The 18848-nt window shown below is 40.7% G+C and overlaps 1 protein-coding gene across 1 annotated transcript; it reads right to left on the reverse strand.

Annotated features, from left to right (window-relative positions):
• Window positions 1–320: 320 nt before the first annotated feature.
• Window positions 321–18848, reverse strand: LOC111870404. Its single transcript, XM_023862660.2, has 8 exons — window positions 18370–18848; window positions 18123–18248; window positions 15804–15923; window positions 13869–14061; window positions 12783–13020; window positions 10840–10976; window positions 5717–8884; window positions 321–852 (listed from the first exon to the last, which is right to left on the reverse strand). Exons 1-8 carry the CDS (start codon window positions 18717–18719, stop codon window positions 760–762), a joined length of 4425 nt encoding a protein of 1474 aa, XP_023718428.1. The 5' UTR covers window positions 18720–18848; the 3' UTR covers window positions 321–759.

The following is an 18848-nucleotide window of genomic DNA, read 5'->3' on the forward strand; positions in this document are numbered from 1 at the left end:
GGTTTTTCCACGGTTTTCCTCAGTTCCTCCAGAAAAATGCCACACCAATATCTCAATTAGGTCCATCCTTCCAAATCTTTTCCAGTTCATTATACACCAATCATTTTGCCATTCCACACTATATAGTCTAAGAGGCTGACAGTACCACAAAAGTAATGTGACAGAATTCCATGTGAAACTGTTCTTTTCAAATTTTCATTTCACTTGCACAACTCAACATTTTAACATTTATACACATTCACTTCTGTCTTAAATGCACCTTTATTTACAATTACTCATTTATTTAATAATAAAAGTTAATTATGTTGGTGTTCTGTTAATAACATAGAAATATTTTAACTTAAGAAATAATTCATCTTAATTACATTGAAAAATAAAATGTATCAATTTTGACAAGTCTGACAGTTGCCGGAGGATGGCTGAGTATGGCCAAAACGTGTAGAAAATTTTAATATTAATTTTTAACTTTTAATTGTATTTTTAAGTAAAGGAGTAATTGTAAATAAAATTGCATCTAAGACGAAAATGAATGTGTATAAGTGATACATTAATGCTGATGCTGAAATTCTGAAATTTCACTTGAAATGAAGATCAAACAATTATGTGTTTGACCCAAGTTGGAGGTTGCTGTGGCCACACACATTCAATCATGGCTCCACTGTAATAGTCATTGGGCACAGGTTATAGGGCTATTTTTAGAGGTCTGAAAGTACACACAACCCAAACCACATTAGGGAACGTTTCCACTGTGCACCAGGCTCATACATCCAGTCTATGTGGCATGAAGAACATCAAACACAGACTACCGAAGTCTGAAGTGCAGGAACTGACCCCAGTGGGTGTGTACCATATCTATACAGATAAATGACAAGTTTCCATCAATTCTACTTTTTGTTACAATCACACCATGAAGTCTGTGTGTGTAATGCTCTTCTATCCTTAAGTCTCTCTGTCCACCATAATCAATTTACTGAATATAGACATGTATATAAAAACTCAGAACCTCAATTAGAAAAGATCTGACAGTTTTTTTAATATAACATGGGCCTTCAAAAATTAAATTTCCAATCACACTAAGCAAACCCATCAGTTCTCTGAAGTGAAGGTTGGATGTGGCCTATGAATGCCAATATTCATGGGGCCACAACTGCAAAATCATAACTGTCCCTAAGTTTATCTCCTTGTAACACTCAATAAATATGGTTCACTGCAACTGTCTGCAGACAAAAGGTAGTTCATCGACACCATTTTCAGCTACAGGGTTACCAACAAACCTCATTTCTCTGTCTTCTGTAAAAGTCGATGCAGGACAAGTTCAATTTTCATGAAGATTTTATCTACAAAAAGCCAGCTGCCTAAACACAAAACTTTAAAATACTACATCATTGAAATTGAACAGGTAACATTGCATGATAACTTGTTACACAAGATCGAGACAGTGATCCTGCTTGTATATGCCATGTCTTGTTACACATAGAGCTTATTGCATACAGAATTTTCTTGCTGATAGGAACAAAGACAACAGAAACAAGCTAACAAGCAGACTTTCAATCCAAGATGAAAGGGAAGCAACCACAAATTTGGAGATAAATTTAAAAGAATCATAAAAAAGTAAAGTAAAGCTATCCCTGTAAGAGGCAGTGAAGGCCCATAGGGTTGAGATGTTGAGGGTTCCACATTATCTAGACAATCAGCTCAAAGATGGCAGTAAGGCTGTCAGCCTTACGCACCGGCCACACTTTACTCCCCAGGAAAATTATTTAATTAATTCCTGGTACTCATTTCTGTTAGAGGCTGAGTCGACCCCAGGGCCATAGTGCAGCTGGAAGTATTAGGTAAATTGAAAAAAAAATCCAATTACCTCATTGGGACTTGAACCCACGACCTTCCGGCTTGTCATGTATATAAATACAACAGTCACATCAATGCTCATCATGACACTAGCCACTGTAGCCCCACAGTTATTTTTCATTATCTTTTAAATGCAAATGAAATACTATGTAGATTCAGTTATACTGCAGTCATCGTGCCAAATCCCACACACCGTCAGCACGGTCCATGGATATGGCCTTGTAATTGAGGAGCACAGCCTCTTTGCCCTCCTTTTACATTCATCTGCATTAAAAACCACTATCACACAAACTGCAGCTTTTTAGTGATACCTGATTAAAATTTCAAAACTATATATCACTGGATAAACTATCACCCCAGGCACTTAATGGAGCTACATTATTATTGGTTTTAAGATAGATTAAAGAGAAATATGTCAACATAACCTCCTACATTTTATAAGCAACAGACAACTGATTTACCAGGAACAAAGACCAAGAGATGTAGCACATACCAACCAAACATCACAGTCAGGTGGGTACCACTCTGCACAGAAAGGGTTCCGGGTTCTCTCCTAGCCCAGAGACTTGCTTTTCTAACTAGGTTTTATGTAGTTTTCTTCAGTCCCTCCAGCATATGCCAGATAGTACCTCAAATTAGGCCATGACCCCATCCTTCCACATCCTTTCCAATTCATTATTCACTAGTCATACATTCATTCAACTGTTTATAATTTGAGTTACTGATAACATTGCTAACTAAACCATAAATAAATAAAAATATAAATCCATTATTCTGATAGGATTCTGTTAAAATATCTTAAAGGATGACATCAAAACACTAAGACTAACAGTTGATGATGCAACAGAATGACCTCAGTGAAACCTACCAAACACTGAAAGATTCTACCAACAGTTACAGCATTTTATTTGAGCAGTCTCTTAGGTGGTCAGCAGTCAGTGCTCAGTTACTCATGAGTTAACCTTTATCGGACGGGCCATTTAATTTCCGGTAGGGGCAGCTGGACGGAGTTTATTTAAATGCCCGCCCTTCTAGAGCAATAAAATTGTAAGCATGTTTCTAAAAATGGTGTGATTTCTACATTTTTTATGATAAACGAACGAAATGAATGCTCCTTTAATGTAGAAAGAATATAGAATCAGATATTCTAATTTACAGATTCTAATATCTGTAAAAATTTTTTACACTGATTCCCAAAAATAAATTTCCCGAAATTCATACATTTTCTGCACCATGCGTTCTAGCAGTGTAATACATTTTCTGCGCCATCCGTTTTAGCAGTGTAAGTCCTTGTGGCGACTTCACATTCAATGGTGTCTCTTGTTGAAACTTATTTATCGTATAGGATTGTCGGTATGCATGTCGCTGTGTAATGTGTTAGATATACACAGGAGTTAATTCTTGGAATATGGTGTTGCCAGATTGGTCATTCGTTCATTCATTGCAGTCAAACCATTGTGTTTGTAACGATTTTGCAACATCGCAATATAAGGTTAGCCAGCCATGACATCATGTACCATGTTTGAAACAGATATTCAGTTCAGCGAAAACGTGAATGAGATTTTTGTATGTGTGGGCTCAAGGTCATGATTTATGGCTTCTTATCGTGGTCTAAGCACAGAGATTCACTGCTAGAGAGCCGTATAGTTCACCATAGCCACACGACGACATCGTATGGAAGATGCTGAAATTGAGAAACAGCTGTTCAATGACACAGATTCGGACTGCTATTCAACCGATTCTGAGAGTGGCGAGGAAAGTTGGAGTTCTGATGCTGAAATTGAGAAACAGCTGTTCAATGACACAGATTCGGACTGCTATTCAACCGATTCTGAGAGTGGCGAGGAAAGTTGGAGTTCTGATTCCGCGGACGAAGGGTCATCACCTTCGTCGGCAACTTGGGGACCGCCAGACCAGTGTGGCTGGAGAGGTGTGAATAATTATTCCGGTGTAGCTGCTGGGATAAATATCACTCCAGCTCAACATCACTGGCCTGCTTCCTCTAAATCGCAACTGAGGTGTCGTGTGTGCTCTTCGCGTGGGAAGCGGTCTAGCGTTCGTACGAAGTGCGTGAGCTGCGACGTCGGACTCTGCATTTCGGAATGTTTTCGGCAGTACCATACGAAGGCCACATTACCATAGATGACGCAGGAGGGAAGGCTGTTTCCTCATGAAGATGGTGAACATATATCACGTAAGTAGAGCAAAAATTTAGTTTTAAATTTAATTTTAAAAAAATCTTTACACACGTGCAATGCGCGAAATCATATGAGGTCATTCGGCCATATGACATCGGTAGATTACATTAGATCACGCAGGAGGGAAGGCTGTCACCTTATAAAGGTTGTGACCAAAAATCATGTAAATAGAACAACAATTCATATTTTAAATTTAATTTTAAAAAAATCTTTACACACGTGGAATGCGCGATATCATATTATGTCGTTCGGCCATTTGGCCTTACTTTTAACGTCATATGACGTCGCTAGATTACATTAGATCATGCAGGAAGGAAGGCTGTCTCCTTATAAAGGTGGTGACCAAAAATCATGTAAACAGAACAACAATTTATATTCTTAATTTAAAAAAAAAAAACCTTACACGCGTGGAATCCGCAACATCATATGATGACGTTCGGCCAGCTGCCCTAACTTTTAACGACATCATATGATGACATTCGTCCAATAAAGGTTAATATATATAGTCTGTTTCAACACTGGTACGACACCTGTTGAAATGATGTGCAAGTTTTGTGGTAGAGTTTTGGATGGTCCATATCACCATAACCAATTTTCTTTAATTGGGTAAACTTTCATTTCTTAATTTGAGTGTTATTCCTTCTTTAAAATTCAGTTACTGTAAATTGTGACATTGACAAGGAAAGCAGCCAGACACATCCTGGACTATGAATGGATACTTCTGCTTGTCCTGAATAAGATCTTTTTTGTTTCTCCAATCCTTCCAGGTAAACACATGAGTACAACTCCCAAGCAAGCTAATTCTTCCCAGGTGTCCTTCAATAAGACTCAAAGACTCATTACAGTGAATGTGGTTCATTACACAAAAGCAGTCATTTTCACAAAAATGTGATAACACTATATATATAGTGCCTCTTGTGACTGGAGAATATTCATTGAAAATATTCAGTTTTGGTCTATTTTCGATAACTGTGACCACCACTGCTCATGAAAACCAAGTCTGAACTTCAACAACTGTCTCATATTTCATTATATGATACACTCCCATTGAAGACAACCAGTTCACTTTCCCAGGCTCTTTTATATATATCCTGCCAATTACACCATCTTGATGGGGACAGAATCTGAACCCTTCAACACAATATCAAAATTATGAATGACAGCAGGTCTTTGAAAGAGATGTCATCCTAACACAACATATGAAACACAGTCCTGGTTTCAACTTCAAGGTACCTCCTGAGAGTAAACACAGGATGTGAGCTTGTATACAAGTTGCATGTAACAACCAAAGTGCCCTACAGCAAGAAACTGACTAAAACTGTCAGTTTACATTCTGTATGCAACAAAGCACAAGCTACCTAAAGAGAGGATAGTTGAAGCACTTGCAACTACACCAAGATTCTCATTGTGTCTCATACATCTGCTTTCAGTAACTGACTGTGGCAAGCATGCAAGCAAACAGCACCCATAAAAGTAACACCTTTAAGAAACCTGACATGTTTGCAGTAACAGTCTTATCTACCCTCATACCAGACAGTAATGCATGGAAAACAATGATACAAATTTAATGGTAAAGTGTTCCAACCTCCCTCCTACATTACCAGGTACTTTTCACTACACCAATATCCACCATTTTAGGTGCTAGCATCAGGTGCTGGATTGCTGACCTCCTGAACAAACTGTGTGAGCGTGTCACACTCCTGCAGAGCGTCCAGTGTGTCCAGAGGCAGTTCATCCTCAACTGAGAAAGATGGCTGCTCAAGTAATAGGTTGATGTTCCGCCTGGCAGCAAAGGTCGGCACTGCGTTACGGACGTTGAGTGCATTCAGAGTCAGCTGACTCACTGACTCACCACTGCTTAGATCTCCAAGCCCTTGCTGGAAAGGTCCATCATCTTCAGAGGCTCCAAACATGGGACGACTAATGAGTGGTGTAGATGGGTACGACCGAGAAGTCAATGTAACACCGCTTGCAGAAGGCAGGGAGGTTGCAAATGACCCAACCACTGGGTCTCGAGTGTTACTGGTGGACTGGTAAGGAAGGGGTGTGTTTGGGTAGGAGCGAGAGGGTTGGAAGAGAAACTTCTGGTTGTGCTGCTGAGCAGCATCCACATCCAGTGTGAGCATCAGCTGTTGTTCCTTCTGCTGCTCTTCCTGCTGAACATCATCCAGCAGGTTAAATATGCGATTCAGATTCTCTGAGTTCAGTTCAGCTGTTTCCGTATCTGCTGCATCATCCCCATTCACAATGAGCAAGTCAGTAGAAGGAACAGTGGAGCTGTCGCCTGCAGAAACAAAATCAGTGAACTCACTCGGCACTGGAGTTGGAGCAACAGAACTTGTTGCTGATGATGTGAAGTGATTAAAATTAAAGGCAGTGGTATTGTGGTTTATATACAGGGGTGACTCCTGCTGCTGGCTGGCTGATGCCATTCGATGGAGCGGCACTGACTGCGAACGATGCGATGATGGCTGGAAGCCAATTGCACTTGTCAATACTGATGTTACATTTTGATCATCTGGAAAGAATTGGCTTACTTCCTGTGCTAGAGGATCCACACTCATGGGCAGGCTGGCAGATTGATTAGCCATATCCATGGCATCCAAAAGCGATGCAGTTTGTGTCTCTAACTTGTGCTCAGTGGTCGCAATGGTTTCACGTGTATAATTATGTTTCTTTGCATTTTGCAGCACTTCCTGCACAAGGTTCTGAGAAGAGAAATGATTATGGTTGGTTGGTGGACCTGTTATCAGACTGCTGGCAGAACTGACACTCTTTTGGAACAGAATCATCGGAGACTGCGGCGCTGATATTGAAAGTGGAGACATGGGAGGTGCTGAAGTATTTAGTGCCTGATGATTAGTTGGCTGGAGGGCAGGCAAGTGGAGCTCACCAGGCACTGCAAACATGTTACTGGACTCAGCATCAGAATGTTCATTTGTCTGTCCCACCACCGAGTTATGTCCCAAAGCTTGAAGCATTGGAGTGGCAATTGACATGGCCCGGGGGCGCAGAGCCTGGTACTGTGGCAAACCACTTGAATGGCTGTTCACTGAGTTGGAGCGCACCACTTTGGCTGCCATAGTAGAATGCCTGCCTCGACCAAGTGTTGAGACATTCCCACCATTCTGCATCTGATGTGTTGCAAGGTATGAAACACTTTGGTTCAGGGTTGTCTGCCCAGAGTTATGCCTTGATCGAGGCACAGGGGTGTTACGAGGAGATACAAATGGGCTTGCATTGGCACTGGATGGCTTTGAGGATGCTCGTTGTGGACCCAAAGGTGAATGAGGGCCTGGAGATATAGGTGTGAAGCTGAAGATACGTCGCCTAGTGTTTGGACTCGGTGGGACAGATGCTGTGGCATGGTTCACTCCATCCTGATAGTGCTCCATCACTGATGTCTCAAAACTTACTCGACGACGGGAACTGAGGCTTGTGTGGGTACCACCACTAGAAAGCAATGATGGAAGTAGAAGTGATGGTTTTTCTGCAACACGATTCTGACATCTCTGTGACAAAAGGGACAGACTAACTGAAGCAGGTCCAGCAGCAGCTGTGTGACTTCCAACTGAACTTGGCAAGAACACATCTCCATTTCCAGGACTTGTCTCTGTAACATCTTCAACTGAGAGAGAGGAGGATGCGGTTTCAGTCAAACTTAGTGCAGCACTTCTTTCGCCAGTAGCCCCGAATGGCCCACTTCTGTTCACACATGGGGCCTGGTTAAGATTCCTTTCTAACAGAAGCCGAAGCTGGGACAGTTTATCTGATTTGCTGTTCTCTGTTATAGCAGGGTGTGTCACTGAAGCCTCTTGGTGTGTTCCATCCTCTGGTTCCTCGTTACTGGATGAACTATTCTGGTGCTGAAAGTATCTCATCAGTTCCTCCTCCTGTTCCTGTGAGTTGTTCCCACCATGCAGGTAGTCATCCAAAGCATCTTTCTCTAGACACCCAATGCTAACAGAATTCAACTCCTTCTTTGAACTGCCAGCCAGCAGTGCGGCACTTGCACTAGTCATTTCTGTCCACTTTGCACTACCTTCTTTTCCATCCTTTCCATCCTTCTTCTTATCTCCTACATCTTTAGGTTTCGGCTGGATAGGTTTGTACTTCTTCTTCGGCGATTTCTGCTGTAGAATTGGAGGGAAGATGATCACATTTGCCAGCTGTTTAGTGGCTGGCTTGTTGGGATTGCTGAGTCGTGGTATTGGTAGCTTGTTGACTGGGCTGTTCTCTACTTTGGCAACTGGATTCGCTACTTGCTTCACTCCCTCATTCACTAACAGGGTAGATGGTCTCTTGGAAACATTGTGGTTCGGTTCCTGCACTGGTGAGAATGAGGTGTGTGGTTTGTTTGTACTTGTGGTATTGAGAGAACATGAGGTGGAAGTTGCAACTTCATCTGCACAATTTTCAGAGTGGGGCCGCTTCAAGCTTGAAGATTCAGTTCTCTGAGAGCCTATGACTGACTGAACCTCTACTTCCGAAGTACCTCCTATGGCACTGAGACAGGATGAAGGTTTCACAGCAGTTTTGTTGCATGCTGCATTCTCCCTGCCAGTGCCATTTTCTTGCACAGTAGTTCCATTTACTATCCCTGCCATCAACTTCCCCCCACCTTGCTGTGTCCTGCAGTTTCGTCTGCCTCTGCCACGCCCAGTCCTGCTGTAACCTTTATCACAGATTTGCCCATCTTCTGAGCAGTCTCCCTGAGTTGCTATATTTGTACTACCATGAGTTGTCTCCTTCAGGCTCAGCTTTGCCCGCTTACCCTTTCCTTTCTCTGAAACTGACGGCAGATGATTCCTCTTGGTCAAAGCCGCTGTCTGCTCCTGTTGGCATACCACCAACATCAGAATTTTACTTCTCTTTATTCAATACACATCTCAAATGACATGTTTAATACAACTCTGCTGGCAGTTTTGGATCTTAGAATTTGTGGGATTCACTGCCCAGCAAGTAGTTTCAGAGTTTTCAGGCTCTCATAACATTATCATGACAATGTTTTATGATCAGCAGCTGACTCATCAACATGTGAGAGAAACTGGCAATCTCCACCTTCATGGCAAAAACAATGACAGCAGACCTAATACTATGTTTATTGTACCAGAGTATGGGGCAGCAAACAATGTATGGAGCTGCTATGTAAAGGGAGGTGTAAGAGAATGGTAGAAAAAACAATGTATACTGTACAGGAACTATGAGTATTCTGTCACTGCACATGAAAGTGGAAACTACTAATGTCCCCAGAAAGTCAGGAGTTGAGTTCACCAAACAGCCATACAGGGGCTCCATTAACAAGATGAAGACATAACATACGTTGTGCGTTCAAGTTCTAAGGTCTCCGATTTTTTTTCTCACACAATAATCATACAAAAAGTTTGAAACTTCTGTCACTTTTCAACGTAATCTCCCTGCAGCCGTACACATTTTTCACAACGTCGACGCCATGATTCCATGGCCACTGCAAACGCTTCTGTAGGAGTCTGTTTTGACCACTGGAAAATTGCTGATGCAATAGCGGATTGAAAAACGGCATCCATGTCTCATCCATTGTCACAGTTGATGAAAAGAAAGTCCCATTCATGCCTTCATCATTGCCATGCGTGCAGCCTTGTGGTCATCCACCAAAATTCGTGGAACCCACCTGGAGGACACTTTCCGCATTCGCAGGTCTTCATGCAGGATTTTGTGCACAGATCCCACGGAAATGCCAACTTTGGGGGCGATGTTTTCCACACTCAATCGGCGATCCTCCAAAACAACTTTCTCAACTCGCTCGACCATGTTGTCAGACCGGCTGGTGCGAGGCCGAGATTGTTTTGGTTCGTTGTCACACAACGTTCGGCCTTCTTTGAACTGTCACACCCACAAATGCACATTTTTCACATTCATGACACCATCACCACATGTCTCACTCAACTGGCGATGAATTTCAATGGGTGTCGCACCACACAAGTGGAGAAAACGAATGATTACTCGCTGTTCTTGTAACGAAAACGTCGCCATTTTAAGTATCAAAAACACTCCTCACACTCGCCGCTACCACTAGAGTTCTGTGTGCCATAGAGTTCTGCCATCTCTGTCACGCATTCACAAAGAGTGCACACGTATTTTAAACAAAACCGCATGTGTCTATCTGCTCCAAGTCCTGAGAAAAAAAAATCGGAGACCTTAGAACTTGAACGCCCCTCGTATATCACTGCTCTTTCTACCTTATAAACATCGACTGTACATTGCCACAGAAGACACAAAATAATTGGCCTTAATGGGCTATTTTCTTAATTCAACAAATTCATATTATACCTGGAATTTCATATATTGAAGAAAGGAAAAATATTTCACTAGACATGTGTGAGTCCAAAATTTTTTAGATCAGATCAAGGAAAAAAGTTCCCAATCTCAAACTTGATTTCTAGTCATGAACTTTGAGAATTTTCAGACAATCGCTTCTGCTTTGTGCAACAGCTTTCAAACCAGCCACTTCATTAGGCTCTTAATGGCTGGCAACAGTAACATATATCAATCTGTTGAACTCTTTGTTCAGAAAGATCTGATACCAAAGGAATAAGCAATAGACATTGGTATGTTGTGGAAAAGTGCTGACCGTTATAAATATTGATTACAGAGGAATGATGTAAACTAGCAGAAAAAAATACTTGCTCCCTTCCAGCTTCTCAAAATTTTTCCAAATTCTCGTCCTGATCTCAGCTCCCACCAACAGTGCCATTCTCAAACATGCCTCCCTTTTGTATTTATGGTAAATGTGAAATAACAGAATTTTCACCTGCAGCTTGCGTTTCTGCTCCCGAATGACCTCACGCTCTTGAAGCTTGCGCTGGAGCTGCAATTGTGTTTCACGGTGCTTATTTGCTGTACCACTTGATGGTACTACTCGTAGGCCCGGTGAGGAAGACACACCCACTGTTGCCAATAAAATAATTCAGTGGGAAGTTATGTAGAACAGAGCCTATTAGACTGCACAGAGCTTCAGTATGTGTTCTGCTTATTGTCATTATATCATAACAGACAAAAATACTGAAACTTTCCTTGCATGATTTCACATATTACTCTAGAATAAGAAGAGGAATTCATCACATATTTTGAAGATGATGGTGTCAAGACTTAATAATATGTGGAATTATGAAGACCAGTATATATCTAGAAGCCACACAGTTTCAGGTCAATGCCCAAATCCTGCCGCTAATGGCATGGTGTTTGTATGTTTTCCATTACCTCCATTCAATCTACTTCACTTCTGTATCCTGTCCTGGACTATCTTCCTGGTCAGATAAAACTCAGCATAAGAATCCTCATATGAAATTCCCAGAAATAAACAAACCTCCTCTCATGAGTTCTGCCTTCTGGGATATAATGCCTTGCAGTCCACTGAAAGTCAACCAATGTTTTGGAGGAACATGTCACCTCCATCTTCATGGTCAAGGAATAGCCAAGCAGTGCTACCTCATGTTGGTTTCTTGCTTGGCTCATTCTTCAACCCTAAAAACAGGTGGCATGCTACTCTGAAACATCAGTTGATTTTCAATGGACTACAGTATTATATCCTAGAACTCTTCACAACAACCGCTGTGAGAACCTCAAATCCCATACATCTCCTCTCAATTTATTACTGAATGAATTTCAATTTTACATTCTTCTAAAGAAATAAACAAGCCACTACCCTTTTTCTTTCATGTAAAATGGTACATCTAGTTAGGGAAGAAATGCTTTCACTGTAAACTATAGGGAACACATCAGAAATGATAAGGCCGACTTATGGAAATGATATCCACTGTAGTTCTTAACAATCAACTGGCCAATCACAACTTGTTACAACTGTTTATTTCATTCCAAATCTGTTCCATGATGCAGCTGGATACAGAAAAATTACTACTGCTACTATTCACACATTTTCTTAAAAAAATAATGTTAAGCACCTGAGCCCAATATTTTCAGTGTTTCAATGGAGCATACTACAGAAAACTTACTAATCAAAATAGTACTTCTGGCTAGAACATCTAAAAAAATGGCCACTTTCACCTGGAGTAAGATCCCAACATACATGTTTTATTTTTAAAAAGGGAACACAGATGCTACACAATATTATATGCAGCCAGAAAAGATACCCAAAATAAACTCAAACTTTACACATAGCTACAAAACATGCATTCACCTATGGTCTATTCAACCTTCCTGGCCTCTGTCTTTCTTAGCAATGGTGAACAATTCCATTTCTGTGATGGACTCTACTACCTTCAGGTAACAAGATGGTGAGGATGACAGCAGATAGAAAGCACCTAAACCTTAACACTCAGAACCACTAGGGACTCATATTCTCTACCTTCACAGTCACATCTGTGTTAAACTGAAAAAGAGAGGAATCGCATGCAGAAAAATCCATAATGATCCAGCCAGTCTTGAACCCAAGACCTAGGGCACAAAAGTACAGATTTAGGCCACTAGGTACCCTGCTAGAAAACAGAAATCTAACAGAATATTATTTCCATACTTATTGATCTCATCTAGAGTTACTGCATACTGTATTCATGTAACATGCCCTGTTATAGTCAGCAAATACAAAGCTATAAGAATAACAAAATTAAAATTAACTTGTGGCATTTTTATTTTTCAGACATCAATATGCTCTAACATCTGCTGGCACTCAGCACAGAACTAAACACAAGTGATGTAACACTAAATGACTCTATTGGCATTATGAAAAAAGCGAACCTTTCCCTCCACATAATTTAGATGGGGTAAAGCTTGGTACTGCCTTGCTTCCAGAACTTGCAGACAGGATGGTGAAAGCAGCAATGGAGCGAGAGTCTACACACAGATTCTCCACCAAGTGGCAGGCCAGGTCACGCAGACTCTTGAATGTCACACCCAGCAGTTTCTGTGCCCACTCACAGATTAGACAGGACGCTGCTGACACCAGTTCGTCCTCGGAATGAGAACTACTGTTCCGCTACAACACAGGATCATACATACACGTATGTGAGTATGTGTCAAAATCAAAATTCACCGTGATCTAAAACATAAAGCCCATGACAATGTGCAGGAAACAAGTAAAAGCAAGCTCCTGTTAAAACTAATAAAAGGATTTCAAGATTGATGGTTTGACCAGTCACTTCATCACCAAATTAAAGATTAAAATGTATACAACTACAACGTAGTGTCAGGGGGACAAAGTTACTCGCATCCATGACATTCTTTATGTCATACGTGTCCCCTGGGTAGTGCAAAATGAGTAACAAACCTGGTAAAGCTTCCCAAAAGAAAAGTGCAAACTTCTTCAAGATGCAACAAAGCAAGAACTTGAGTGCTCTCTATTGGGAAGCAAGAAGCTAAATGGGTTAAATGATCCCAAATGCAGCCACTGGAAACCAACAACGAAGTGTCATCACAGCAGCTTTCATCAGACTAAAAATGTATTAATAAAAGAGAAAATCTGCTAAAATGAAAGTAAGAAAATGTTAGTAAATACATAATGTAACATAAAGTCCTGACAAGTGATGGCCTCTTGTGAACAGCAATGAACCTTCAGATCCCAACAAGGCAGAGTAGCTGAAAAGGTGAGTATCTGAGGAGTTCTGCTCTATGGAATTAATTTAGGAACACACACCCTCACATACAGATAGTGCATCTGAATATGAACTAATACTTTCATGAAACTAATTTTTATTTGCTACTGCTGTATACATATAATTAATTTTGTAAACATTTTCACAAGATTAGCCTAATATTTCTTTATGGATACAGTCACAGATTCCTAAACTATGACATAAAAACATTTATACACTGATGTCTACACACCTTAGTCTCCTCACCAAGGTCTGGTAGCAGTGGTACCTCCAGCTTTATTCTCTTGCGCATCCCAGCATAACAGTAACGAGAGTTGCCCCTCGTACCAAGCCGGCGAGGCCTGACACAAGGGAACACTTGTTTCATCACCTTTCCGAAGTCAGCCGTGGACAGGGGCTTCATTGCATTGCTGTTACAGTATGCACTGCAACACCACAGTGATGCCAGCTTCAGTGGACTACTTAACTTAGAGGGAATTTTCTCTGAATCTTAATCGCACAAACATAATCCAAATAAAATAAACAAATTAATAATTTACAATACAGAAAACACACCACATCTTCATTACTAACATTGTCTCCTAAATGAGATGGGAATAATAATTACTGTTTGTTCTGGGAAGCAAATGAAATTTATAATTCCATCACTATCCTATAACAGGTTCACTTGGTTGCCTTGCTGTTAATTTTCTGCAATTTTAATAAATGCTCTGTATCTGTTCTGTAAAATGTTCTGGGAAATATGAAGGACTTGATCCTCCAACAGCAGACTCCTCTGATGTATATCAAGCACACACTTGCGAATATCACTTGGAACATCACTGCAGTCAGCCTGTAACAGCTGTTATACTAAATCACCATGACAAACAACAATCATAGTAGCTGAGTCCGTTTACAGTTACATGTATAACTGGCAAAATAAATCAAATGCTTTTACAAAATAATTAATTGGAACCCAGTGTGCTCAGGAGAATATTTGGACCAAAGAGGAATGAAGTGACAGGAGGCTGGAGAAAACTGCATAATGAGGAGCTTCATAACTGGTAACTCCCACCAAGTATAATTAGAGTGATCAGGTCAAGGATGGGATGGGCATGATATGTAGCATGAACAGGGAGAAGAGGAATGCATATAGGTTATAGGTGGGAAAGCCAGAAGGAAAGAGACCACTAGGAAGACCAAGACATAGGTGGGTGGATAATAATAAAATAGATCTTAGAGAGACAGGGTAAAGTGGTATGGACTAGACTGATCTGGCTCAGGAGAGGGAACAGTGGAGGGCTCTTGTGCACATGGTAATGAACCTTCAGGTTCCATATAATGTTGGGAAATTCTTAAGTAGCTGCACAACTGGCAACTTCTCAAGAAGTGCTCAATTCCATGGAATTAGTTTGACTGTGCTATGAGTCCAAATGTGTACAATGTGCGATAGTGTCAGTAGTCTGGCCTTCCTGCTCAACCAGCCAAAGGATTTGAGGCAGCCCCTAAGATGATATCCCAGTATCCTCTGTTTTGCCTTTTGCTACTCTTTAGGTAAGATTAGATTATCATCAACTTCAGTGAATAATAACAAAGGTTTGGCTGTTTTACATTTATTCTCATTAATCTCTCTTTTTTCCTCTTCCCACAGTCAGGTATAATTATAATTCACCTCTCTAAATAAAATCAATGATATGGCTGCTCTATATTTTATCTCCATTTTCTTCTATTATAACACTTAAGTACAGTTATAATCCACTTCAGTCCACCTGTGTAGGGCGAGGAATGGACTAACCCCTGCAGCTTTCCCAATCCTTTGTGGAAAACTTGGGATTCATGATTTAATTACATTAAAGAAGATATAGGGTACAAACAATTTATTAATTCAATATGGAAATTTTATTAAGTTCACAGTTTTTTGATCATATGTACTCATCTCCTTACAACTTCATTAATATGTTCTTGAAAAACGCAAAGAAAGCAAACCTATATGAACACACAATCTACAACAAATGTAAGTATTCAGTCTAAGTTCACAAGTGATAACATGTACTAGGGTTTCACAATATGTGGAATTTTGATGAAGGTTTATACATAGCAAATGTGACAAAGAGATTCATTCTGAAGAAAGTAGTTACTATTCAACCATACTGCCTCTTCAATGGTACCAGCAAGTTTACACACTCACATATATTCATTATAGACATCCTGCTTTGGAAGTGAGACATCGGGGTCCTCCTCCAGGTGCGTCCTGATCCACGTGATCGTCTGATGTATCTCGAACCGACTCCCAAGTGGATTCAATGGTCTGTCAAACAGTGCTTCCATCAGAATGCAAACATATCCAACAACACATACTAATTTCTAACAAATCATCTTTTTGGATCAGACCTATCCCTGAGCACCTTCCAACATGTTCAATACAGCAGGCTGCATGTTAGTGTCCCACATACTGTAACTGTTGAGCAGCCTCCATAATCTAGGGGTAACGTTCCCACCTCATGACTCAAGGTACACGGGTTCAAACCCGGCGGAGGCCATGGAATTTTTAAGGGCGGAAAAATTCAGGGAACAAATCCTCTGGGAGGACTTTAAGCCATGTGTCCCGTGTCGTAGATTTACGGCACGTAAAAGATCCTCATGTCTCTAAGAGACCTCTGAGCAAAATTAGGCAAAAAGTTTCCCGCTCAAGTAGTTTCCAATTCCTCCAGTAGATGGGGAAGTATCGGGGACCACTGCCAGAGAGATGGGCGACCTCGCTGGCAGAACGGGGCTGATAGCGAGCACCAGTACTGGAAGAACATGGCAACTAGAAGAATTATAGGGGGACACACAATAGATCAACAAAGGGTCACAGTGCATGGGGAAACCCACCCCCTCCAAAATAATAATAATAATAATAATACTGTAACTGTTGGTAACACCACTAACTCTGGGCATCCTTTTTTATGAATAATTCTTCAGATAATACAGAAGTGTCTGATACGTACCAAAAGACAAAAATCCCAGTGCTCCATTCAGTTTTTCATAATTATTAATTCTGGTATTTCAAGTTACATACCCTGCCCCTTCTAAACTGCTGAGGCTGTCTACCTCACCATCTAGCACTTTAGGATATACATGACTGATTAATGTCTCTACTTCATAAAAATTTTTTGTAGCTGAACAGAACCAAGATGATGCATGTCAGAATTATGACTGATCATCTTGTATCATTCATACACTCATTTCCATCTCTAATGTAACCAAAAATAGTTCACAGTCTCTCTTTTGTTTTAAAATGCCATTAAAATCACATTCAACTGCAACATGTTTTGGCCTTATAGGGCCACCTTCAGAAAACTCTTCATCTACCAGCCTACATCACTAACATGTGCTTCAGTGTTATCCTCTTCCACGTGAAATTCTGTCAAGAAAACAGCAGGGAGGAACATGAAATCAAAGGAGCATGAAAATAATCATGGACCGATATATCTGGCATGTGTTTAGAGCAGTAATACATACATACCAAAAATGTTCAGGCCATGGGGTTTCAAAAACTCCCAAGTACAAACAAATGAAGGCCAGATATATCAAGCAATGCAGATAAAATTATTACAAGAGTACCATCTTCTGGTATATAATGCTGTGTCATCCAATGAAAGTCAACCAGCGTTTTGGAGGAACACATTGCTTCCATTTTCAGGGTTGAAGAATAAGCTATGTAAGAATCCAGTATGAAAGCAGATGAGAAGAATAAGCCCTCTGCTTGTCATTTGCTTTCACATTGGTTTCTTGCCTGGCTTAGTCTTTTACCCTGAAAATGAAGGCAATATTTTCCTCCAAAACGTTGGTTGACTTTCAACGGACTACACAGCATTACGACCCAAAAGACTGTACTCTTCATAATCACCACTGTGGGGACCTCAAATCCTACAAGATGATTATAGTCATCCAGAATGTAATGCTGTGTAACTGGTAAACAGGTAGCAACATTTCAGAAGTACTTGCTGTCTCCATTTTCATTAACTCTACTCAGTACACAAAGAGGGCAGGCATGATGCACAAAGACATATGAAAATAATATCAGTATTCCAAAACAATGAGAAAATGAACATGCCACAGTCACACTGCACTTTAGATTTCAGAAGGGTTTCCCTTAATAATCCCTATGATAAAAATTGTGATGCTGGCACATTTATGGACTCCTGGGTACATCAGAAAATTTGGTAATGCTCTTCTTACAAACGAAGTGTGGGAACTGCCCACATTCAAGCAAACGTTACAGTGATAATGCAAGTATTATTGCTTATCAACGGCAAGTAAATAGCCTGTCTAATGCTGTAAGCAGGATCAAGCAAATTTCAGAATCTTTACCACAGTTCATCTGTTAGAAATGATCCATTCCACACATGTAAGGAAAACAATATAAAACCTAAAGAAGTATACTGAGAACTCATTACACACATCATGAAGAGCCCTCCAAACCTACTATTTCATATTTATGAATCACATCAAACATACTTACTGCCGTAGGGGATCTACTTTACCACTCTTCCCGGTTGGTAACTTAAGGTACAGTAGCAGCTTCTCAGCTGTTGAAAGCTCGTTAACTTGGTCCAGAATTCTCATCACAGCTTGTTTGGAGTCAGGACTGAAAAACAATATATTTTTGCACTCATTAATCGGCATTCGTTATCAAAGCACAGAGCACGTCGACAGAGATTCACAACGCCTAAAATCATATGTTGCATGTTCAATTTGGATGTCTGTACCTGATGGCATCTTCAACAATCTGTTTGATCTTGCTTGTTTTGCTGTCAAGGCCATTGGTGTTATGCTTGTCCAAAGAGCAATTTGTGTTCTTTGATTGCTTGTTTTCGTTACCGTTGGATGGAATAATGATGCCATCGCTGGTGGCGGCCAGTCTTTCGTTGGTTCTGTCACCTGGATCGTTGTCACTGCTTTGGTAACTTCGGCCCTGCTCCATTAGAGTACTATTACAGCTGTGCCTGATATGACCCGATTGTCCAATCTTTGCCAAACAGTCAGACAGCTCGGATTTGATCATATCTGGCGCAATACATCTCACCGCGGCCCTTTCTTGTGGTCCTGCCCCATCCATTTATCCGAGTTGGATTTTCGATGACACTTTAATCCAACTCCCATCCGAAGCAAACCAACCATTTTGTCATGCCGATCAGCTGGGCAACTTGTTACCGTATGAGCCAAAGATGCGAAGAGGGGTAAAGAT

This window comes from Cryptotermes secundus, unplaced genomic scaffold (genome assembly GCF_002891405.2).
Source record: "Cryptotermes secundus unplaced genomic scaffold, Csec_1.0 scaffold1114, whole genome shotgun sequence".
NCBI lineage: Eukaryota > Metazoa > Arthropoda > Insecta > Blattodea > Kalotermitidae > Cryptotermes > Cryptotermes secundus.